Source organism: Cnephaeus nilssonii (assembly GCF_951640355.1).
Source record: "Cnephaeus nilssonii genome assembly, chromosome: 13".
Lineage (NCBI taxonomy): Eukaryota > Metazoa > Chordata > Mammalia > Chiroptera > Vespertilionidae > Cnephaeus > Cnephaeus nilssonii.
This window is the reverse complement of record NC_137084.1, coordinates 53,799,322-53,824,867: the sequence shown is the minus strand read 5'-3', so window position 1 is coordinate 53,824,867 and position 25,546 is coordinate 53,799,322. Positions and strand designations below refer to the sequence as shown.

The 25,546-nt window shown below is 43.0% G+C and overlaps 1 protein-coding gene across 18 annotated transcripts in view; it reads left to right on the top strand.

The window, feature by feature from the left end:
- Positions 1-25,546, top strand: part of SYTL2 (synaptotagmin like 2) — a 112,200-nt gene that overhangs the window by 60,120 nt on the left and 26,534 nt on the right. For 6 of the 18 annotated variants that reach the window (XM_079789231.1, XM_079789228.1, XM_079789230.1 and 3 more), the window contains 7 exons: positions 85-220; positions 8,625-8,706; positions 9,615-9,729; positions 11,294-12,097; positions 15,561-19,436; positions 22,194-22,295; positions 24,288-24,341. In XM_079789231.1, the coding sequence (XP_079645357.1) occupies positions 85-220; positions 8,625-8,706; positions 9,615-9,729; positions 11,294-12,097; positions 15,561-19,436; positions 22,194-22,295; positions 24,288-24,341 (5,169 nt within the window). Of the gene's footprint in view, positions 1-84; positions 221-7,579; positions 8,086-8,624; positions 8,707-9,614; positions 9,730-11,293; positions 12,098-15,560; positions 19,437-22,193; positions 22,296-24,287; positions 24,342-25,546 lie in introns of those variants that run through there. The other 12 variants (XM_079789218.1, XM_079789221.1, XM_079789217.1 and 9 more) reach the window with 7 other exon arrangements.

Here is a 25,546-nt window from a genome sequence, read left to right as displayed (position 1 = left end):
CCTTCCGTGATAAGTGCCCATATGAGAGTTGTAGGTCACGGGGGTGAGAGATAACCTTCCTGTCTTTATTGTTTCCTGTTTCAGCTGAGCAGAGTAAGGACAGAGAAAACAGGGCAAAGGAAAGCTGGGTGAATAATGTCAACAAAGATGCTTTCCTTCCCCCAGAGCTCGCCGGTGTTGTGGAAGAGCCAGAAGAAGATGTAGGACCGGCAAGCCCAAGGTAAGATGGAGCTCATGGGAGAGCGGCTGTGTGTGGGATTCGTGGCTTGGTGTGCTGTACAGGCAAAATAGCGGGTTATTAGTACAAGTGCTACACTGGCCTCATGGGCACGGGCAGGGGACATATCTGGTAAATTCTGGGCCCCGATGTAAACAAGCCTGAGTATTGCTGTCTCCCAGTTTCCAGAATGTCTAACAAATCTGAGTATTAAATAAAATTGAAATATCAAGTGGTGATTCCTTTCAGCACCAACAATAGCTGTTTTCTATTTTTACTAAGTAAGGATTTTTCCTCAGAGTGGAATGAAGAGGTATTCTAAAAGGAATATAGAGGAATGCATCTCTTCAGGAAAAAGATGAATTAGGATCAAATTATAGTAACCTGGTACACTGGAGAAGCGCAAGCATGGGAACCAGGCAGATATGAATGCAAATCCTGAACATGCCAGTTATTAGCCATTTGACCCTGGGCAAGTCATTTAACCTCTCTGAGTCTCTTTTCTTAACTGCAGAGAGGAATGGTAAGGAAAGGCTATGGTGAGAATTAGGGATAATGTGTGTGGAAGGCACTCTTAGTAGGTGCTCAGCAAATGCCGATTAAGGATGTAGATTGTCCTGATGTTTCATTCTTGATTTTTGATGTTTTCCATACATGTTGTCATCTGGCCAATTAAAATGTACATTTGTACATCCTTCCTGTGAAGTAGCTGGTTGGTTGTGGGGCTACATTGCCGCAAACCTTTTGAGCCCATGATGATTAAAAATCCTTAAATACCTAAAAGCTAATCATGTTATTATAGCATAGATGAGGGATGGCCATTATTGACGTTTGTCCCTTGGAGGGATAGTTGTAAACCCTTTGGTGGGAGGGCAATTCCATTTTATCTTTAGCTCCTCAGTGAAAGCAGTTCACCTCAGAGTCTCCAACTGGGATAAAGTCGATGAATTCGCTGGCGGGGCTCACCGAGTCAGGGTCCAAGGCTGAGGCACCTGAGAATGGGGATGTTCCCAATATAGTTTATAGGCGAGGGAGGTGGGTCTACAATATAGGCACTCGAAGGCTTTTCAGAGTCCTGAATCAGGTCATGTCACATGGGTAATGGAACACTGATTCCATTACGGTCCTCACTGTTTATCCAGTTCCCTGTTGGAGAGGACGCACTTTGTCTTCCACGGGTGGAGGCCACACTGTTTCTCCTCTGGGATGATTTGTAATGTTTCATGATGTCTGTAGAGTTCATGTTGGCTAGAGGGTAAAACACCTGAACAGTAGCCACTCATTGATTCTATGACCTTGCACTGGAAGTGACTTACTTCCTGGGCCTTTGTTTTCTCAGCTGTAAAATGGGAACGATAATAATTTGCTACCAAGATTATTGAGAATTTAATTAGCAAGTAAATGTAGACTCCCTAACCCACAGGACACAGTAGATGCTCAAGGAATGGAAGCGTGGGCTCTCACTCACACAGGTACTTCTGGGAGCTCAGGAAAGGCTGTGAAGAATACCATACTCCTTTCCTTTTGGTGGCGCCCCATTTACCAACCACCTGCACCCCCCTAATGAGGTTAGGCCTGCCTTCCTTCCTTAGGGAGAGATGAGACCTTAACACAGGCGTCCTTAAACTATAGTCCGGCCCTCCAACGGTCTGAGGGACAGTGAACTGGGCCCCTGTTTAAAAAGTTTGAGGATCCCTGCCTTAACGGATGGAAACTCTAGAAGTGAGAACACAGCCATTTAGATAAACCACAAGAAGCTGAGAGCAGCTCCTAACAGCTGGGTTTGATGGGGGTGGAGGGCACCACAGCACTGACTAAGGGAGGAGGTACAAGTGCCACAGAAGGAGAAACTTTCGGAGTTTCAGAGACAAACTTAGTTCATTGCAGTTTTATGTGGGTCAGACTTCCTGTCCTTCTCCCAGGAACTCATTTCAGCTCAAAGGGCCTGGGGGACCGAGGTACCACTGCCTGATAGCCCGATTCGTTTTCCTCATGGCCCCACATGGGCGCATGGATATTACCCCCCTCTTCCTCAATCTGAGGCTATTGCGTTTCCAAGCCTGTGTCTCCATTGTTTGCCGCATTCCTTGTGTGACCTTCGGGTCTTGTGAGTCTTTTGGGTCTCGTCTGTAAATCAGAACAGAGCTGCCTCACCAGGATGTTTGAGGTTAAATGCAGTGAGGTGGGGGAACCACTTAGCATTTCTCAGGAAGAAAGAAAATTGGCAATTTCCAAGTGGCCCGATAATTATGTTATTACCAGAGGCCCGATGCACAAAGATTTGTGCAAGAAAGGGCTTTCCTTCCCCTGGCTGCCGGCACTGTCTTCACTCAGGCCTGGAGCCGCCTTTCCGCCTTCCCATGCTGCCTAGAGGCCCAGAGCTGCTGGGGCGGTGCAGAACGCCCGCTTCCTGCCCCGCCCCCGGCCGCTTGGCCCCTGCGTATGCAAATTAACCCACCATCTTTGTTGGGTTAATTTGCATACTCACTCCTGATTGGCTGGTGGTGCCACGAAGGTATGGTCAATTTGCATCTTTCTCTTTTATTAGTGTAGATAGCATAGATGAGGGATGGTTGAGAAAGTGAGAATAAGAGTGTTAGATGAGCCCGGCTGGCATGGCTCAGTGGTTGAGCGTTGACCTATGAACCAGGAGGTCATGGTTCGATTCCTGATCAGGGCATATGCCCCGGTTGAGGGTTCGATCCCCAGTGTGTGGCATGCAGGAGGCAGCCGATCAATGACTCTCTCATCATTGATGTTTCTATTTCTCTCTCCCTCTCTCTTCCTCTTTGAGGTCAATAAAAATATATTTTTTTAAAAAAATAATGTTAGATGAACCTGGCATGCCTTGCTCATTGTCTGGTGTGGGTGGTGATCACCCAGAACTGTAGCCTGAGCAGTTGTTTACTTCCTCCTTTCCTTGTCAGAAACCACGGCTTTACTCAGTATCAAGTTCCTGCAGCATTTCTCACCTATACTTTAACCTTTGGGAACTGGGTGTGGTAAGTGTATTTTGGGGCCCACACTTTTAGACTAAGTGAACTTCAATAGAATGACTCAATACCTGTCAATATTTTCTTATCCAGGAGCCAGGGAGCGCGAGGCAGCAGTGACTGGGTGTTGTAGTTTCTGAAGGAGGCTTTCTAATGGTCTCTGGGGCTGAGTTCCTTATTTCTGTTGTGGGTACAGTTCTGGGGGGTTCGGCCTGTGGAGAATGAAAGCACTGTGGGTACCGAGCATGTGCTCAACCCCTGGAAGCACCTGTGCTCACTTGGAACTCATCTTTGTTTGCACCTGCCACAGGAAGCAGACAGGTCTGATGAACAGGGAGCAGAGAACGAGATTTCGTTTAGGGTGGCCAAGGGAGAACTCCAAACGCTCACAGTTCTGGTTCTGGTCAACGCCCTTGGCTAGACTGTGGGCAGTGTTGGCACAAACTGTGGTAAAGAACCCATGTTTTTGTGCATTTTTAAAAATTATATTTCTAATTATCACAGCATGCTTTCAGTTTTGTACTTATCTCATTGTGAACCAGTAAAGACAGTTCATGACTGGCACTGGTCCGTGATGGCATGTCATGTCCCGCCCACCCAAGAAAAAAAAACGATTGTGGAACATGAACGTGATAATCTGCAGGGCTGAGCCGGGTGGGCAGAACAGAATAACAGTGTGAGGCGCTCTTCCCCTGTGGTCAGGACCCTGCCCATAAACCAGGTGCAACGTGTCCCGACTATGGAGGTAGCCTGTTCTGGGATGAGAAGCCCCTTCTTTGTTACTCCTGATGCAAGCTTCCCAGTTCTTTTCCTCTTCTGGTTCCTCCTCCCACCTCCTTTCCATCTCACACCCCTCAGGTGCCGGGTAGCCTCCTTTCTCCCTTGAAGCCATCTAACATGCGTTCCACTCTACGGAGTATTTGACTTTTCAATAATGTAAGCCTGTGTGGATGGGAGTTTTGAGCTTCTTTTGTGATGAGCCTATCTGTGGACAGTGCATTTGATCTTTTGTCCTTGGATGGATTGCAAACCAGTGATGTGACCGTTTCATTTCTTGGAGGCCTGCCCCACAGAGTCATTTACATTGAGCTCCTAAAAGAATCTTTCTTAATCCGCCAGGCTCTTGGATTTACCCAGATCAGTTGCGATAGGAATAGTTTCACTGTGACGTCAGAGTGCCTTGTGCTTGGATGAGAATACCTGTGTATATAAACTGCAGCACGAAGGGTGGTAGCAGCAAAGAAGTAAAATTTTACTTAAAAAAAAAAAAAAAGACTGTCTTGAAAGGCTTGGCATAGCATATTTCCCCATTTTGTTCCCTCGAGTTACCTCTGAGTCATTTCTTCATGTGTTGATTTATGTGTTGATTCATGTGTTAAAGCTTGATCGTGTGTAGCGTCTGCTGGCACAGTGCTGGGCGCTGGGATGAGATGCAGTGTTAGCTTCCAAGAAGCTCACGGTCCAAAGGGAGAGGTCAGCAACACACACACACACACACACACACACACGGAAGAAAATGACTTTCAGGACTGCTTCTGATTCTAGTCTTCTGTTAATATTTAAGCTGGAAAATACCTCACAAGAAGGTGTATGATGTGTGCTGTTATTTTTCCCTGTTTTAGAGAGAAAGGTTGGTTAAGGTTCAAAAGGTTTTTAAAGTTTGAAAGTTGGAGCACTTGCTGGCTGGACACAGGAGCCAATGGAGTGGGCAGGTGCCTGTGCGGGGTGAGTTAAGACTTCTGTAAAACCCTACCTCTTCCCCACGAGTCCCTGCCACAGTACCTGACACTATTTTTTTTTCCAGTTAAGTCTTCAAAGACCTGCATTAAAATGTAGACACTTTTAGGTGGGGAATCCTAATGCCAAGTTCCTAGCCTAATAGTTTAATAATCCGCTTCACAAAGTAAACAGTTTGGTGTAAGTGTTCCTTCTAGTACTGCAGGGAGTTTTTCAAGGGTGCCTGGGGGAAGAAATTACAGAGCATAGGGTATAGAATTTGGCATGCTTCACAGTTTAAAAAGCTCATCTTGTGGAATGTATTGAATATCTTTTATATGCCGGGCACAGCCTGCTGCCCTCCCAGAGGCATTCTAAGACCCAAAAGACATAGTATCTGGTTATAAAGAGACTATATTCTCTTATGAAAAATAAATGCATCTGTATTAGAATATCTGTTCACATGATAACAAATAGTGCCAGGCAGGGAGCGAATTCCTAATCCAAAACACTGTAAGATTTGAGACGAGGAGACCCATCTCCAGCTGGGCTGATACTGGAGCAGTGTCACAAAGGAGGTGAGATTTGGAGTGGGCTGGGAGATGAAAGCAAGGATTTGGACAAAGAGAACAGAGCACGCACTTGAGGGAGGAGCTGAGGGACAGGTGGGGTGGAGACAGCAGAGGCGGGTGAGGTTTTCGGACAGTGAGTGGGTGTATAGACCACTTTGTTTGGCAGGAAGGGTCCACAGAGCGAAGGGGTGAGAAGTTATATTGGGGAGATGGTGGAACATCTCCATTTGCTTTTTGGGAGTTCAGACTTGGTTCCACAGGCCTTGGGGATCCAGGGAAAGGTGATGAGCAGAAGAGAGCCAGGGTCACCATTGTGCTTTAGACAATTGCAGCTTAGTGGTGGAATGCTGAATGGCTCAGGAGAGTGGAACTCTGGAGTCAGAGGTCAGATGTGAGATTGATATACTTGACAGAAATAGAGGAGGTGACAGGAAGTGACAGATGTAAGAGTCATTAGGAAGAAAGAATCACCCAGACGTAACTCCAATCCTCTGGCCATATACCACCGCTTTGCGAATGGCAAGAAATAGGAGGTATAGCCTCGTCTTTAGGATGATTGTCTTTGGAGTCAGGGTCAGACACACTTGGTTCAAATCCCCAATTCTTTCACAACTAATTTTGTGACATTGAGCAAGTCACTTAACCTCTCTAAGCCTCAGTTTGTTCACAAGTAAAGTGAGGTGAGGGATATAGACCTCATAGGGATGTTGCAAATATCAATTGAGAATAAGAGGATTACTGTCATGATGGTTGCCCAATAAAAGACAGGCAAACATACCATTGCTGTATTTCTTGAGAGAAGAAAAGCCAGAGTTTAATCTAGGAAATAGCTATATTTTAAGAGACAGAACTTGAGGATTACACTCTTGTTTTAATTTTTTTTTAATTAAGCTAATCAGGTATCCCATACTCATCCCATCCCCCCCCGCCCCCCCGCTCCCAACTACAAGGTAACTCAGTGAATTTTGTGTGTTTCTGGTATTTTAGCGTCAGACCATGTGTTCTGAATGCCTCATTTCTTCCTCTCCTTTGCTTTCTGAATAGCAGGACAAAGACATTTTGTTTAAAACCTAAATAATGGGCCTCATTGTAGTTTGGCAAATAACTTGGATCTCAAGAACAAAACAAAACATGGTCACCTGTCTGCTGCTGCCTTGCCTGCCACTGGCTGACTCAGTTGGCCTTCATTGGTTCAGTCGTTCACCAGTTGTGTACCAGGCACTATACCAGGCATTACAGGGATATAAGGGTAGTCAAGATACTCTTGAGGGATCCCCCAGTTTACTATGAGAGAGAAGATATGTATACGCAGGGTGAGGTTGCAGAATAGACATAAAGTACATAGCTGGATAGGCTTTAGTAAGAGTCTGGTTTTATCTCTGGGAAGGAGGGGACAACCTGATGGTCACTCAGGGCTGGGTTTCCAGGGAGCAGAGCAAGGAGAATTAGAGGCTCTGCTTATCCTTTGTTCTTGGTGAGTGGAAAGGAGGAAGGTAGCCGGAGAAGTTGGGTGTTCCATGGAGACCCTGGCCATCAGCACTTGGCTCAGTTTGCCTGTGAAACTGAGCATAAGGTCTCACAACACTCACTGGCTTCTTACAATGACACTTTCTAGTCCTGAGCTATTGTTTTCCACTGAATGGAAACTGTGAGCTCTATAAGTGACCAGATTTCTGCTTTCACATTGGCTGCTAGAGAAGTTGATTCAAGTTTGTGCCCACCTGTTGTAAGAATAGCCTCCTATAATGTGTTTTTCTATTAGCCTTGCTTCTGGCTCTATTATAAGTTCTTATTCTTGTTCCGTTTCCTTCCCCTCCCCATCCTCCCCCTCTCCATTCATGTGATCAGATGTATGTTACATGCATCTGCCTCATCTGCTGTAATTCCTTTCTGGAACAATGAGGAAGGTAACAAAAGGAAGAATGGCTTCCTCAAAATTTCAGCCTGCTCCTGGGCCTAACTCTGCACAAAAATAACAGTTGAAGTGCAGAGGGAAGGAAAAGAAATGGAGCTGCAGGAACATCTAGCCCATGATTTTCATGGCAATAATCTTGAGCAAGGCTTTTAGCCTTGGGGCCAATTGCTCCCCTCCCCAGCCTCCGGTTCCTTTGCTGCACGGGGGAAAGCCAGCACCCTCAGAGGTATTTTCCATATTCTTGACTCGGTGATGTCACTAAGAGAACTGGTGGAGTTTAATAGGGCACGTGGTTTCGGCCAATAGTGACCTCACCTCTTATGCCCGCGGCAAGGCCACTGGAACAGGAAGTCTGAGCAGGTGGTTTTCCTCCCCCTCCAGAGTCACTGTGACCCTCTTTTGCCCTTCTTACTAAATAGCGAAGGGAGTGGCTGTTTAGGAGAGAGACTGCTCAACTCATTTTTCTCCATTCACTCCCACCTTACTCTCACCCTGGGTCTGTCCAGTCCTTCCAGTAGGGAATCATGGTCTAGAGAATCTTTCCCACTCCTCTAAGCCATCTCCAGGCTTCTAACCTCCCACCCTCTTCTGGATCTGTGCTTCTCCTTGTCCCTCTTGTATATGAACACGAACTCACCTGGCTAGCCTGCAGAGTTGGGCCGAAAGTTCTCAGTAAGTTGCCCAAATCCTTCAGCCTTCCTGCACAGAATCCCTTAGATCTGCTGTTCCTTCCGTTTCTTCTGAGTCACTTGTCTCACCTGCATCTTCTCTTTGACGTTTGCTACCTGAGTTAGAGTAAGCACTGCTCTTGTGGCCCTGGCCTACGGAACCAGGCCCTAAAACTCTTTGGAGCTATATTTCAGCAACGATGTTCCCTCCTTGAGATCACTTGCTCACTTTTGTCTGCATCTGATGTTAGCTCCTGACTTTGAGACAAGTTCATTTCTGCAAATGTGAATGGTGAATCCTTTGCGCCTGGACTTCCACTGGGTTCTTTTGTCTTGTCTCATGCTGATCTTTCATTTCTGTTCTACCATTTCCTTTGCTTCCCTGCTTAATCATTTCTAAGCTCAACTCCCTTTCCCTTCCTGCCAGTTTGATCTTACAAACTTCCTCTCCTCTCCTGTCTTAATAGCTTTTGGCTTTAGAGGCATGATTTATGCTTCCACAAAGGGTGAGGTTTTATTCTCTGCATCCTTGTTTCTTTGCAGTCCCAGCGTGGCAGATCCAGCTTCCGCCATGATTGGTATGTCCCAGGAAAACTCCAGGAACTCCGCGGCCTCTTCAGCTAAGGTAGACTGAGCTCAGACTTCGGGAGTCTTACTTTTGGCAGGAATGCCATTTTTCTCATTTTATCAAAGCAATATGAAATAAAGAAGATTTTGTAGTATCCTTTTTTGTACCAGATACAGATAATGTTTACTATTTAACATAGAAGTCACTCTTGTGCTGGGAAAGTTAATGAATACCATGTTATTGGTATATCATGTTGAAGACCCAAATTTCTTGCCCTAGGGAATAAAAAGTTTGACGCTATTGGGGGCTGCTTGTTTCAAGCTTACGGAATGTGGCTTGTTAGTGCCATATGAGTTCTTATTCCTATTCATAGCTTCCTGACTCTCTGTTAGAGGTCGGCTTGGGGGAGGGAATTGCCAATTTATGAAACTATAGGCAGTAAACATTGATATTTAGTCTTATGTTAATTTAAAAATTCTGTTTACTGATACCCATTCTTCATTAGAATTGATAATTATAGTAGTGACTATAAATACTTCAAAATATCTTGATAAGTTTCTTTTAATTCCAATTACAATTATATTTGGTACAGATTTCTAGCACAATGAGAGTCTCACTGGTAGAAAGAGCACTGGAGGGAACCTGCCCTTATTAGAGTTTCAGGTTTACCTTGACCTTGACCAGCTCTTTGATATATCCAGGCCTAAGTTTTCTCACCTCTGTCAAATGTGAAATACAGAGTTGAATGCCTGGTTCTAGTCTAACGTTATAGAACTCTGGAATTGAGTATATTTTATATAATAGTTTTACGCTACCCTGATTAACCAGGGTAAACATTTTTCAAACATGCCAGATAGATTTTACTGGATAAAACTATCAAATATTGGAGCTAAGAAGCATTTGCTAACACTGAGTTGCTGTTATGACATTGAAAATGAGTTTAATAAACAATGTTTTTCCCCCAGCAAAGGAAGAATCCATTTAATAGCACCAAGTTGCCAGAAGATCACTTATCTCAACAAACCAAAAACGAGCAGTCAAGAAATGGAAGGACTGGTTTCTTTCAGACTTCAAAAGAGGGTAAATATTATTTTTATGGACTAGATATTTTTATCTGTGTTATCTGTGAGAAGGGAAATTCTCAGAGTTCCTTTAACTAAAATAACTTTTTAGACAAAGGTGGAAAGTCCTGATGGTTTTCTTCTTCTGCTATGCCCATTGGTTTCCTGACGGAGGGAAGGAAGCAGAAACTTTAGAGGCTGGAGGTTCGTGCATTCCAGTCTTGGAACTCACACTGGTGTAACCTTTATGCCTTGGGTTCCCCCTCAGTGAACTGGGAAATTTTTGGACAGAGGCTGTCAGTCACTCATTGACAGCATTTATTGGACGTCTACCATATGTAGGCACAGTTCTGTTGAAAATGTAAAGTTTGCCTCAAAAGAAAAAGGCCACTTGCCAATGTCATGATCTTCTAACTTGTAATCATGAGCCCAATCCCTCAGGAGCATTAGGTCAGGTTTGTGACTTAACTAATTTAAGTTTGCCTCTTACGGAATTTTACCGTTCTTCCTAAGAGGAAATGCTAGACAAAGTAACTGTAAGAAAATTTCGCAAACATTAAAGATTGGACAAAGGGTAGAAAATTAACAATTGAAAGTGAAGTTAGAACTTTCAGTTAGCCTGTTTTAATATTATTGTGTTTTCTTTTTTAATCCTTACCCAAGGATATATTTTCATTGATTTTTAGAGGAAGGGAAGGAGGGAGAGATAGAGACAGACAGAGGGGGAGAGAGAAAGAAATATATAGAGAGAAACATTGATCTGTTGCCTTTAGAACCCTCCCTGACCAGGGATCAAACCCAAAACCTTTTGGTGTATGGGATGACACTCCAGCCAATTGAGCCACACCAGCCTTGGCAATATTACTCTATTTTGCCCTGTTGATTGGGAATGCTTTACATAGCATAAAATATTATACAGAAAAGAAGTCACTGAAATACATTACCTTTTTTTAACATTTGACAAAGTAGATTTTTGTTCTAGGTATTGAGTTTTGTTTGCGTTCATATTTCTGATTTTCATGTATAAATTATTTAAGTGACTTCTGTGTTTTTCCTTCGCCTCCATGAGGAATTTTTTAATTGTTTTTTGTAAAAACGTTTTTATTGAGTATAAACTACCACAAAGTATGTGTGTAAAGCACAGTAATCTTTTTATTTTTTTATTTTTTTATTTTATTGATTTTTTACAGAGAGGAAGGGAGAGGGATAGAGAGCTAGAAACATCGATGAGAGAGAAACATTGACCAGCTGCCTCCTGCACACCCCCCACCGGAGATGTGCCCACAACCAATGTACATGCCCTTGACCGGAATCGAACCTGGGACCCTTCAGTCCGCAGACCGACGCTCTATCCACTGAGCCAAACCGGTTTCGGCAAGCACAGTAATCTTAAGTGTACAGTTCAATGAAGTACATGCATGCTGAAAGGCTTTTTAGTTAGGTCGGCATTTATACCACATACTTTATTGTCTTTAATATTTTAATACTTTTGCTAAATATAAATCAAGTTTATGATAGGTATTTTAAATTATATATTACTCTCCACCAATAATGAAAAGAGCCTAATGTGTTATAATTTTCAGGTGAATTATCAGGGTCCAAAGAAAAGTCACCTATCCTGGATATTTCAAGCCAAAAGTTAGAGAAACCAAAGCAGACTTTTCCAGGCCCTCACAGTGGGTCCCACATCAAACCTCCAATCCCTAAAGCCAGGAAAATGATCTACAAACCGCATGATCTAAAGCAGGATGATAACCAGCCCTTTCCTGGACCAAGGACAGACTCCCTGAAGGCCAGAGGGGCTCCGAGAGGGATCCTGAAGCGCAACTCCAGCTCCAGCAGCACGGACTCAGACACTGTTCGTTTCCACCAGAGCTTCGAACCCAAAAGCAAGATTGGGTCACCGGGCCCAACCATCCACGAGAGGATCTCCGAGAAGGAGCATTCTTTAGAAGACGAGTCCTCCTCAAGCGCACAGGAGCCGCTGAAGCACGTGAGGTTCTCCGCGGTGAAGGAGGAGCTCCCCCCGAGTCCTGGGCCCATCCAAGGCCGGGAAGTGGGAGAGTTCAGTGTTTTAGAATCCAACAGGTTGAAGAATGGAACCGAAGATGCCGGGGACAAGGATGAGCTCTGGAAGGACCCTACGCCCTCACCATACAGAGAGCCTCTGCCTTTACCTCGATCGGCCTCAAGCCCAAGTGCATTGAAACACGAAACACATCAGCCAAAGACTTCTGGTCCTTTTCCAAGCAACGGGCAGCCTTCCCCCTCGGAAGTTTTACCTGCAAGACTGCAGTCCAGTGAGAATTCACCCACCATCAATGAACACAAAGCTAAATCATCAGAATTATCAAGGCTTGAATCGGAATTGCCCAAAAGCCCTGCTGGTAAGAGAGTTGTCACTACCAGGTTCTCAGCACTGACCAGTGGGCTTGGAACGGCGAGGCCGGCCAGCCTCGTAGAAGCTGCATTTGGCCTCCTGGCCATTCCAGCTGGGATTCAGGCAGATGCCGCCGGGGGATGCTTATACCTCTTCATGGGTTTGTAGGTTTTCCTCAACCACCTAATAATGAAAAGAACCTGGATAGCACAGTTTCTGGCCCATGATAATTTTAACCTGAAACTGTAATCATATCAATTATTTAAGCAGATTATCATGTGTTGAGTTATATCAAGGATTTTATACAGGGTGAGATTTAAAGATATGCTAATAACTTTTTTATGGAGTATATATATATTATTATTATTACTTACCTAATTCAAATGTCAATTACCATCCAACCCAACTTTGGTTTCTCTTTTTATCGCAAGAGAAACTTCAATGTCTTATCCTCAAAGGATAGGAAAGTAGACGTTGAGCACTTACTGTGGCCTGCACAGGGCCTCTAGCCATTTGTTCTCGTCCTTTAAAAGCTCCAAAGGAACTTTCTCTTCCAGCTGGTGTGAGTTGAGAGGCAATAAGAATGCTGCCTTTCCTGCCAAATAGCTAACTAGCTCTCTCTTGAAGATTCTACAACTCTCGGGGGATGCCTCAAACAGCTTTCCCATACTCATATGATTACTTCATAATTCTTATGCTTTAAAAAACAGAAACAATGGTGAAAATCATTTTGTGTACTCTCACCCATCTTCAATAAGTCTTCACATAGCCCTGTGATTATTTCTCTTTTTAAAAAAATATATTTTTATTGATTTCAGAGAGGAAGGGAGAAGGAGAGAGAGATAGAAACATCAATGTGAGAGAGAATCATTGATCAGCTGCCTCCTGCATGCCCCACACTGGGGATCGAGCCCATAACCTGGGCATGTGCCCTTGACCAGAATCAAACCTGGGACCCTTCGGTCTGCAGGCCGCTGCTCTATCCACTGAGCCCAACTGGCCAGGGCTGTGATTATTTCTTTATTGTCAGGAATAGTTACAGTAACAACAGTCAAGTTTCTAACCCATCAGCTCGCACTCTTCCTTATTAGTCAGTATTAAGTTAACCCTGAGTCACTTTTGCTCAGCTCTACAGTTTTCATAGGTGTTCAGAAAACTACATTTTAAAGGTCCAAGCATTTTCACCACCGCTATCCCTGGACATTTAAAATCATTTGAACAGAACAGAATTTTTTAAATTAAAAATTCAACAGGTGCTTCTTCAAAAAATAAAGGAATTCATATTAAAGGAAATTATTAAAGTTTGAGTAATTATTAGCAAATAATTGGATGACACTTAAATGTTTATTCAAAAGATGAAGGATATTTCTTTGGCAATATTTTCCATTATTATAGTCCATAGACAAAATATGGTAAACCTTTTCTGTTTTTCAGACTTCACCTGCTTTCAAAGAATATCTTTGACATTTTGTATTAACGACTTATTTGTGCTTTCTGACTTTTAAATAGAAACTGACCATGAACGTTGGGAGGAAGGCATCATCAGTTTGACAGGCCTTCTGGCCTCAGAGCTTATAAACAAAGTCCTGCTTTTCTCCTGCTTACCACAAAAATATAAAGTAAAAAATGGAGCATAAAAAGAATCAGGACAAAAAAAAAAAAAGAGGAAAATCTCTGCAAATTATAAGGGTTTGACTTTAGCTCTGAGCTTCAGGAAGTAAACATCACACTCATCCTGGAGAAAACACAAAACAAAAGAATTCCTTAGAGGAAACAAAACATTACCTGGCATCCAATTTTTACAATAACTGTTCTTATTTTAAAAGTAATAAACTTTCATTGTAAAACATTTTAAAAGGAGAAATGCCCTAGGATGGACAGAGCCAGCAGCTGATAAATGGTGCAATACCTCAATAGCTAAAATATATGGGATCCAGGAATGAAGGGATAGAAGCAAAATTGGCTCCTCTTACCATCACTCCCTGTAACTCACTTTATTTAAAAAATAAAGAAGAAAAAATGCATACAGAATAAAACATGTCACCTATGATGTCATTACCCATTATCAACTATTACTAACATTTCATTGTAAAGCCTTTCAATAATTTTCAGGCATGAATATAATTTTTAATTATGTTTATACTGCCTGGAATTCTTTTTTTGGCAACAGTATATTACGGATATTTTTTTCATCATTGAGTAGTTTTCTGTTAAACAGACTAACAGAATTCTGATAGATTTCTCAAATAAACTTCACAATTATTACTATATTTAATAGTGCAAAGTGTAGGCAAAGAAGCAAACCAATACCTACTATGTGCCAATTATTGTATAAGACTTGTTTTTTTTAATATTTAACCAGTTGATGAATAAAATTAAAAATATAATTTTATTAACTAATATGCCCTCTAGTGCATTTAAATGTAGCTGACTTCATAAAAATTCAGCTCACATAATTTTCAAGAACAAGCATTACTTAGCATTGATAAGGAAGAGGGAGAAAGGCAGAAACACTTGCATCTTAACTAAAGAGGAAGAATGTCTGAGTTCCTTATCTAAATGTACCCTGTGCCCTGTGATTAAAGCTCAGAAAGGACTCTCTCTGCTTTTTTTGATGGCTTAGAAAGAAGTTCAATATTTTTCTCTAGCCCCTTAGCCATTGGTTAGCCAACATCAGGTAGAGATCACATTCTCCATCAGTCCTCATTTTAGTTTATTTGGCTTATAAAAACTACTTCTAAGTCACAAATTATAGGAGGGGAGTTGGGGATAATGAAGGGAATTCTTGAGATCATGGTCCTAAAACTCCAGCATGTAAGACAGTCGTAGGGACTCCTATTAGTAAAGATTCCTGGGCCCCATCTTTAGAGATTCTGGTTTAATAGATCAGGAGTGTGACCCAGGAGTGCAAATATCCTCATCATTCCATTCTAGTATTCTGGAGGGAACTCATTGCTAAATCTTCCTTGAAAGTTGTTTTTCCAACTCTTGAAATCTCCTAAGTCTATGTTCCTCAAACTTGGGTATAAACCCTCCAGGGTTTATGAGTGTGCTAGTAGATAGGTGGAGTCATAAAATCAACCTGTATCTTCCTGGAAGGTCAGTTTTATGCAAATATTTGAGAGTGAGAGAAAATGAATATATAAAATGTAACATGGAGCAGAATACAAAATTTACATGAATTTTTAAAATAAACCAAAAAACTTCAGAAAAATTTTCCCACTTTGGTCTATACCCCATACTTCCAGGAGTCTACGTGTCTCTTCTTTTACTGTGTCGGAGGCATCTTTGGCAGAATATTTTAATTAGTAAGGTTTACATTATAAACTCCGAAAAAGGCTGATATAAAAAAACTAGTAGTGTGGAACCTGTAAATACAAAGTGCCTTTTTAAAAGATACTGTGGGTGGTTGAATAATAATTCTTTAAGCATTCTCTTTTCTTATTTAGAAAAGCATTTCTATGTTGCAGATGAACGGTCTCATGTTGAGCCTGAGCCTTCTCAGGTGCCAGATCGCAGCCCTAGAGACCATCAGCAAGGTAAGCCTCCTCTTCTCAAGGCTCTAAAAGCTAAGGCATTCTCACACTCTGGTCCACATGCCACTGAGATGAGGAAGACAACTGATGATTCCATATCTAAAGTCCTAGACTGGTTTAACCGAAGTTCTCATTTAGATGACGATAAGTCACCTCTCCAACATCCCCGAGGAATAGAGCCCAAAGAAAAAGCAGACTCAAAATCACAGGCTGCTATTGCCTTGGTGACAGATGATACCAGTCTAAAAGACAATGGCTCTAAGGCTCTGTTATCCACCAATGTTGAATTGACGCCTAGGGGATCTGATTCGATGTTCCAGGCAGAGGGACATGTGCTGCCTCCTGGAAATTGCCAAGGTAGTAATGTGGATATCAAACCCAAATCTATTAATTTGTCCCAACAAGGCAAAGAAGGTCCAGGCATATTGCAACCATTTGAAACCTACAGTCCAAATCAAAAGAGTAAAACTATGGACTATACTCAAGCTTCAAAAAACAGAGACGCAGGAAATGGGATACCTCACCGAACCAGTAACTATCCCTATAGTGCTCTCAATAAATCTGATACAGCAGGCCAAGTTCCATGCAACATTAAGGATGTTGGCAGCTTAGGTGAAGAAGAGCCCCAGCTTTGTGTTTATGAAAAAGAGAGAGGAAACTCAGAAGTGAATTTTGACTCTGTAAAAATCGTCAAAGAACCAAGTTCAAAAGACAACATGAAGGCAGGGAGAGAGAGCAAAGGAGGAGATACTTACATCCTGAAAGCTTCGGTAGAGCCAGAGAATATTGAGTTGCTCCCTGGGGCTGCCAGCAGCAAGTCTCCTCGGAAGAAGCCTGAGATCCAACTACCACAAGAAGCTGGTGAGGCTCCCGAGAACCAAGTGCAAAGAGAGAAATACAAAAGAGTGAGTGACAGAATATCCTTTTGGGAAGGTGAGAATGCTGCAGCCAGATTCACTCAGAAGGAACCCAAATCTTCACACAGTCAGGGACAACCTTCTGCTAAAGTCTATCAGCCAGGGAGGTCCATGGACAATATATCTACAAGCCAGGATGAATATAATCAAGTCACTGCCAAAAAAGTGGTCCTAGATGAGGATGGCCAAGTAGCTCCTCTCTTTGGTTTTTATTCCTTAAATAAACCTAAAGAGACCGGGGCCCAAATATCAGGCCCATCCAAAAATTACCCTTCTGCTGACCAATCAGATAAAGTGTCTCTGTCTCAGAATAAGATATATGAACCTGTAAAAAGACGGCCAGTGGCAGACAGTTCGCATTCTGGAAGAGACATCTCTTTGCCGGTACTGCAGCATCCTTCAAATGTTGGGAGTGAAATGCATGCTTCTTTGGAGAAAGACAGATCACTAATTGCTGAAACAAATCCCAACTTTAAAGTTATGTCCCTAAAAGAAAGAATGGATGAACCTAGTACAGAACAGGTTTATAATCACTCTCAATTTGAGAATTTAAGAAAGTTTTGGGACTTAGGAGCCAACTCAAACATTCAGGATAATGTTGAGAAAAATACCACCAAAACAAGCCATAAAGATTCTGTGCCTTTTAATAGCCAGAAACACAAAGAATTCCATGACCTCAAATCTTCAGGAGAAAATGCCCATGAAATAGAGACATTTCTAAGCCCCCCAAAACTTCCAGCAACAGAGGAAATGGAGGGATTCAATTCAAAGTGCACACTCCAGGTATTACCACATAACAGCACACTTCCATTGGAACCACCCACAAAGTCCCCTCATCAGTTGCCAGGAAATGAGTCATCAAAAGAAAATGTGCAAAAGAATATGGAATGGCTGGTTACTCCAGTGTTCAAGGAAGAAAAGGATTGCTCAGACCAAGAGATTCAAGAAGCCATAGTGAAAACACGTGTTATGTCTAAAGACTACAAAGACACTTTTAATGACAGCTTACAGAAGCTCCTTTCAGAAGCTTCGTCACCAGCAATCCAACCTTCTGGTGAAAAAGTTCACGGAAAACAAGTGCTTGAACCAGGTGCTTCTGAAAATGGGACTTGGCCTCGGAAGACAGATACTGAGGAAGCAGCCAAAGGACCTCAGGACATCATTAATGAGCAGGTAGACAAAACTGTAGCTCCTCCAAAGGTCAAGCCAAGCACTTGGGCTGCCAGTCTAGATAAACTCCTGAAGGAAGGAACTGGGACTTTACCCTCTCCCTTGCAAACTAAGTTGGAACCCATCACCCCGAGGATCAACTCTGAGCCTGGAGAGAGGAGAGTTTTTGAAAAAGGGGTAGAACGGAGTCACAACTCATCAGCCCATCAGAGAGAGATCATCGCTCCTTTTCCAGGGAGGCAAGAAACTCTCGGAAAGACAGTTCTCCCCCCGCAAGCGGAAAGTGGTGAGTACCAGCTAAACTCGGAAAACTTGTGTCAGATGGCTGCAGGAGGGTCTCACCCAGTGGACCAACCTTCCCATCTTCACAGAAAGGATTCTTTGGGACTTGAGGCCAAATCTCCCCAAGATATGCCTTCTTCCAGCCACGCTCATCTTGCTCCCCAGGGTAAGGCACTCCCTCCTCAAAGGGAAGTTTCGGAGACTGTGGAAAAAGTCGTTGTTCCACCCAAATCTGCACGGAATGATGTAAATGTTGTATTACAAAGGCTGCTTAGGGAAGCTACGTCAAGTTATCCAGTTGGGAGGGAAGTCGTTCCTGGAGAAGTGAAAGCAGAATTTCCTGAAGGAGAACAAGCAGCAGGTAGCCTCCCAAATTCTCCCGGAGTTATCCCACCATCGGCTACAGTGGGCGTTACAGTTCCAGACCGAAAGGATGCTGACTCCTTCGGTGTAGCAGTTCCTGATAAAACTCATGTCACTGCCTCTCATTTAGCTGCCCCGGTGTGTCTCTCTGAACAAATCCCTCGCTCATTTGGCTCCACTGTCGCTCAGTACAGCAAAGAGTTACCTCAGGAAGTGACAGAAATTGTGAGGGAAACAATTATTCGACCTAAATCAGAGCTCCTTGAACTCAGTGCCAGCTTAGAGAAACTGCTGAAGGAAACAACTGAAACTCTCTCCTCTAAATCTGAGAGCAACACAGGGATGCGCTCTCCATCCAAGTTAGCAGGTTGTACTGAGGTGCCCAGGCCAGCTGCTTCTGGATTCCATCCCGAGGAAATAAAAGAAACAGTACAAAAGGCTGAGGCTCCGGCAATAACTGAGAGCGCTTTTGATATTGGTTTTGAGAAACTCCTTAGAGAAACATCTGAAGCTCCTCCTTATGAGCCCCAGGTGTCAGGGAAGGAAGGAACTCCCGAGAAGGAGACCTCCAAGTCAGAGCATGCCAGGTTTCTGGGGAGAACCCAAGAGGCCCCTGAAATGAAGCTTAAGAGTAATGTGTTCAAGTCTCGAGTCAACCCCTGGACTAAAGGGTTGAGAGGAGAAGCTGTGAGTGGTTTGTCAGTAGATGTCTGTGGTGATGAGAGTGGAGCTGAGATCCCTGGAGCCCTTTCTGTGGACCATGAAATAGGGCTCATTGAAACTACAAAGTCCCCAGAGCCCAGGGAGAGTGAAACTGAGGTTGCTGGGGTTCGAGAAGGGGCTTTTCAGGAGCCTGGCTGCAAAGAGGGTCCCAAAACAATGAGTGTGTCCAGAAATAGGCAACCTGTTCCTCTCCTGACCAACAAGGAAAATTCTACAAAGACAAGTAAAGTCGAACTGATTCTGGAATCACCTTACAAGAGACAAGAGAAAGAGGAAGAAAAAGAAGGTGTCTCTGACTCTGATTTTTCAGATGGAAACATCGGTCCTAATGCAGAAAGCTGGAGAAATACCTCCAGTGAGCATTTTGACGTTTTTAACCCATTGGTCACTTAGTTGATTTATGGAATGACGATGTAAAGGATGATAGCGCTTTCTAAATTGGAATTAATTTGCCACTGCCAAATAGTGCTAAATTCTTCTTATCACTTTAGTTCTCCCTAGTCTGTCTTCATAAAAACTACATTTCCTTTTATAATCTTTAATCAAATAAGTTACATCGAGAGAGTTTTACCCACGGGGCAGTGTTTTAAAATTTTACTTTATTCTCATGAATCAACAATAGAACTTTTAAGTTTCAAAAATATTTTTAAAGAATTGGGTGGGGGGGGCAGGGTTAGAAGCTACCTCTAACATTCAAGCTAGTTTTCCTCCTGGAAGTAATTAGAATTTCTTTCATAATTGGCAATCCAAACAGAGGTCTCTACTAAGATTTGTGGCAAGAAATTGCCACAGATGAGCACAAATTTCCCCGTTCGGAGCAATAGTTTACCACAGTAGTGGCTAAATAACAGGAACAAAGTGCAAGTTGGAACTTTCTTTTCCTCAGATACTTTGTGCTGAGGTTTTTTTGTTGCCACGCTCTCCCTCTCGTTTTCAATTATCTTCAGCATCTTCCCGTTCTAGAGTATGACTTTGGTCAAATGACTTCACTTGGTCCCACACAAGGGCATTGCCTGGCCTGACGAATTTCTTTGGCTCCAGCCTTGGCTAAGTGGATGGAGATCTTAATCGATTGCCACATGCATCTAAGGGGAATTGTGGGTATTGGTTTCAGCCAGGCGATAAAACATAGGGTTGTCTCAGTTTTGCTCTTCTGATCAACACAGGCGTTTTGGCCAAGAAACCCAGGAGCAAATAGGAATGAGAAGTTACCTGATTAGAGTGATGAAGTGGTAACGGATGCTCCCTGGCAGGACACGTTAACCAAAGTTGCACATGTAACGTTGATCACCTTCCTAGTAGTTTAATAGGATTTGTCATTTTCTAGCTCCCTTTAGTCTCAGAATAAATAAGCTTTGCTGAGTGGCTGACTCGTGAGGTTTGGGCTCCTTGGCAAGTAGCTGTAGGGCCTCTTGAAAACTGACCAAAGTATCCATCTTTAGCCCTAATTCATCAAGTTGAAGCCCCTTTAACAAGTGTTTCTGGTAAGAAAAGGGAAGTGAAATACCAGTCTCTGAAACCAGGCATATGAAGGAGTGTAAGTCAGCATGTTAAACCTGAAGTAGACTTTTACTAACCTACCCCCAATGAGTTTCTACGGTGAACTGACCCATAGGAGGGGGAGAGCTTATAACATTTGCACTGACGTTGGAGACTGTTGCCTAGTGTGTATAGCTGTGTTTAGAGTATACCAGCATAACTGGCTGAACAGCAAAAAGCCAATCTAAAAATGAAATAACAATATTAAACAACGGCCTGGACAGAGCCCAGAGAAGTTATTTTAAAATTGTAAGTGATGTAAGAGGTACAAAAAGCTATAGTTATAGTTTTATGTTTTAAAACAAGTAGTTGGAGTAGGGTGAGAGTAGAGGGGAACCTGGCTACAAAGGCACCACAATTTTGGTGAACAGCCTGACACCTCTGACTTGTGGTTCAGCTCTCAACTAACCAATACCTCTATGTGCTCCTTGGGCGGGGGGAAGGGAGCTGAGGGGGAGTTTTATGGTCAGATACTTTTGGAAATGCTGGGAGACTGCACATTATTAGCATTAAAGTCTCCAAGAAGGTCTGTAATGAGAATGCTTTTAAATTTGAACACAGAGCATCCCAAGTCTAATTCATCTTAGAATCCATTTGCTGTAGAATGCCTATTAACATTGGGCGGAACTGGGATGCATTTCTGTAAAGTATTGTCTAGAGAAATGGTTCCAAATTTATTGATTCATTAATGGAACTAGTCATTGGTTTAGCAAACATTTTTTTGAAGTGCCTCTTGCCAACCGCTTGTCTCGGCACTGAGAATATAGCAGTGATAAATGACAGTATGCAGACAGGGGTCATCCATGATGGAGTTTTTACTATCAAAATAGAACAATTAAGGACTGTCTAGAGAGATTTCTTATAAGGTTATATGTACTTAGTTATATATATATATATATGGAGGTTATGCCCTTTTTCTTTCCTTTGGTCCTCCTTTTATAAAGAAAAGGCATTAGTAGGTGATAGAGCCACAACCACCTCTTTTTAAAATGCCTTAGTAAAATAAAAAGTTGACTGTCTCATGTCATTTTCCAATATTTTGATGGAAATTTTACGAGCTCATGAAACCCAAAAAGCCTACATCTGTTGATCTGGAGAATTCAGCCATCTGTGTATTCGATTATACGCAGATGTTAAACATCTGGATCCTGCCTTCTATGGTTTTCAGCTAATTTTTTTAATGCTTCTAAAACCATTTTGTGGCAATCTTCAAAAGCTAGAAATGAAGTGGAAAGATTCAAAGCCTGGCACAGAACAAATCATGTGCCTAAAATAGAGGTGTGGAAGACTAGGAGATCACATTTCTATTAATGTGGCAGTCTTGTTTCTGAATGATTTATGTTTGCAAATATTTTTTGACCAAGAACATGGTTGTTGTTTTTTTAAGGACCTCCTATTCATGAAGAAGTGTTATTTTCTTCTGTGAAGTGCTTCATAGAGTAAACAAAAGTATAGAGGCTTATGGCATAATGCCTCCTTTTAAGCTCCCACTTCCATATCCATTGGTTATTGAGAGTTTGGTGGTGTGTGTTTTTTGTATTGTGCAGTGTTCATCGGTTTTGTCTTACAACAGGTTCAGAGGAAGAACCCAGTCCTGTTTTGAAAACTTTGGAAAGGAGTGCTGCTAGGAAAATGCCTTCCAAAAGTCTAGAAGACATTTCATCAGATTCATCAAGTGAGAATACAGTTTGCCCCCCTGTCCGTGCCCCCATCTAAGCTTGAAAATGCATATGTGCTCCTCCGTGGCCTCACTGCATGCTGTTGTGCACTGAAACCCTTAAGGGGGGCTTAGCAGATGAGAATGACCTTCCCAAGTGAGCCAGAGAGGCTGGAACTCGGCCTGTAAAGTAATGCATGAGGTTTGGTTACTGGAACGCCACGTTTCCTTGCATTGAAGAATCCCAGTTTGAGTGTTTACACTCAAGTACAGTGAGTTTTAAAAGATAGTGGTAGCTAGTGATTCTAGTAGTAATAACTAACATTTATTGAGTAATGTGTGCCAAGACTTGGCTAAGTGTTTTATATGCATCATTTTATTTATCTGGCATAAGTAAACCCTGTGAAAGATAAGTTGTCATCCCTATTTTATAGACGAGGATAGTGAAGCTCAGAGAGGCAAAGGAACTAGCTTAGAACCTCAGAGCAGAGCCAGGACCCAAAATCAACGGAAGGTTGTCAAGAGCATTTATGACAGTGTTGGATGTCTGATGAATTTTGCATGATATGGAGATGAATTAGTCCCTGGCTTTAAGGACTTTCCTTTCTCTTTTATCCCTTCTTTTCATGCATTTCTTTTTGATACTGGAACTCAAAGCCCAAAGACTCCCTGACATGCAACACTTGAGGCATACTGTACCCCACTGGCTGCTGCTTTAATGGGTGAAGGATGTCTCGAGTACTAACATAGCGCGTAATGAATATAGGGACTTGTGAGCCAGACAGAAGGATGTAGAACTAATGACTTCTAGGGCTTTTGTTCTTATTGTTATTAAGCTAAAAATACACCCTCAGGATTACAGATGGTCATGAGGAGATTTATTGAGTGAAAGTTAACCATCGTCAAATTCATATGATCAAAAATGGACCATTGTCATGTTCAGAATACTTTTTATGCATCTGCAATTGTGACTAAGAAGTCAGAATTTAAAAAAGGAAAAGAAAAAAGCGAGGGTGGGGTTGGGGGGAGGGACACTCCACTAAAAAATTTCTAAAATTCTGAGATTCCCAGGGCTCCGAAGGCAGTATTCCCAATTTGGCATGCAGTCCCTCCTAACCCTGCCAAAGATCTTGGCATCTCAGGCTTGGAAGGGACCTTGAAGGTCACCCATTCCAAACTCCCCCCAATACAGGAATTCCCTCCAAAGCCTCTTCAACAGGTGGCCAACCCCCACATCCGCCCGAATGCTTGCAGAGAAGGCAGTCCGATCCTTTGTTAGGACAGCCCTGATTATTCTTCTTCCGGATGTTGGTGATTGGGCCCTGAGGAGAGGAGGAAAAAAAAAAAAAACCAACAAAACTTAGCAACCATTGTTCAATTTGGCAAACCTCTTATTTATGAAACATGGGGCTCTTTCCACGGTGCAGCTTTAAAGGACTCAGGAATGTGTAGGGTTAAAAAAAAAAAATTATCATCAGCGGACGGGTATTCTTGCGCGCGCTCCCTTCCAAATGCCGATACCCACACTCACTGCAGCCTGCCAAGATTCCACTTAGCAGCTGGTCCCCAGTCACATCTCTTCAAGTTGGCTTCCCAAGCCAGGCCCCCAGGGGCGGACACAAAGGGTGATGCGGGCACAGAAATGCTTGTTAGTGACCGCGCGCTTGGGAAGGTGTCAGTCCTGGCCAGCATCTCACCCTTTCTAGAAGGACAGAGAGGCTGTTGCAGCCCCGTGCTTCCCTCCTGCTGCCCGCCGATTGCTTGCTCCCAACTAACCCCCTAACCCTCGGGAGTCTGTGTGCTGATGTAAGCTGCATCGGAGCTGAAATGGGAGCTCCCGCTATGGCACTGGCTCGAGTAGCTAATCTAAAGACAAAGTATTTGGGGAGAGACATCTTGGTTGCACCCCTCACTGCATCTTGACTAATTGCTTCCAACTCCCGGGGCTTTCATTGTTCTTTCTCGCCCAGGGCCAGCCGTGTTAACCGTTTGTTAATTTCTCCTGCACAGATCAAGCAAAAATAGATAATCTGCCAGAAGAATTAGTACGTAGTGCCGAAGATGGTAAATATCTTTGTGTATCTGCATGTCTGTCTGTGTGTTAGGTTCTGGGTGGTTTGGGCAGGCACCGGGACACAGAGGTTGGGTAAAATAGATACGTCATTTGCCACTATGTGATGAATGGTGCCTAAGTTATTCTAAAAACGGTTCTGACTTGGTGCGTTTAAGACTAACTGTTTGTATTCCCGAGGCTTCTGCTGGTTGAGAGCATTGTGAGGATCGCCTCAGAGACCCTTGGGGAGCCAGGTTTCTATAAATAGGAAACTGTATTTCCAAGGGTAGGAGCTGGTGTTTGCTACTCTGACCTGCAAACCTCCCTTTGAAGGCAGGAAGCATACAGTGGGTTCCTGGGTTAGATTATTCTTGTATTTGATTCTTACGTCTCCACGTATAGATCTTTCTGGGCAAACCCAGTAAAGCTTTAAATTCAAAGGGAAGGGTCCCAGAACAAAAGTGGGGATCCTGCCTCCCCTCATGTAAATAACTACGAAGAGATGGAGGGGACTAGTAACTGATTCTGGACATTAAGGAGTCAGAAGATTTCAAAGCTTGTCAGTGGATCAGGTATTATTTGGTTCAGCTATAAAATGAATAGGGTTAATAATGCCTTTTTTTTGGGTTGGAATGGAAATGAGTTTGATATTTATAGCTCAGCTTTGATGCGAATGTGTAATTTATATTTGTATGCTGGAATTTTGTTTTCTAAATTGCCTTCACTATAATAATAAAAATGTATATTCACCGAGCTTTCCCATAGAAAAGCAGCAAGAGATCCTCAGAGGTCATTTCTTACTTTTCTGTAACAGAGTTGTCTTTCTCATTTTATGTTTACAACAACCTCGTTGAAATAGGTGGGGGAGGGCCTGGGCAGTGTGGCTCAGTTGGTTGGGCATCCTTCTGTGCACCGAAAGGTTGCAGGTTCAATTCCCAGTCAGGGTACATGTGGGCTCGATCCCCGGGAGGGGGTGTGCAGGAGTCAGCCAATTGATGTTCCTCTCTCCCTCTCCCTTTCTATCTCTCTCTAAAAATTAATTTAAAAATCTGTTTTAAAGAGAAAGAAGTAGGTGGGGCAGGGGTTTTAATCTTTGTTTTACAGTGAAGAAAAGCTCTGAGAAATTAGGTGACTTGTCTAAGATCCTGTAGCTAGTCAGTCCATGGGAGCGTAGGGACTAGAGTCTCGGCTTCCTTACTCCTAGTCCAGTGCTCTT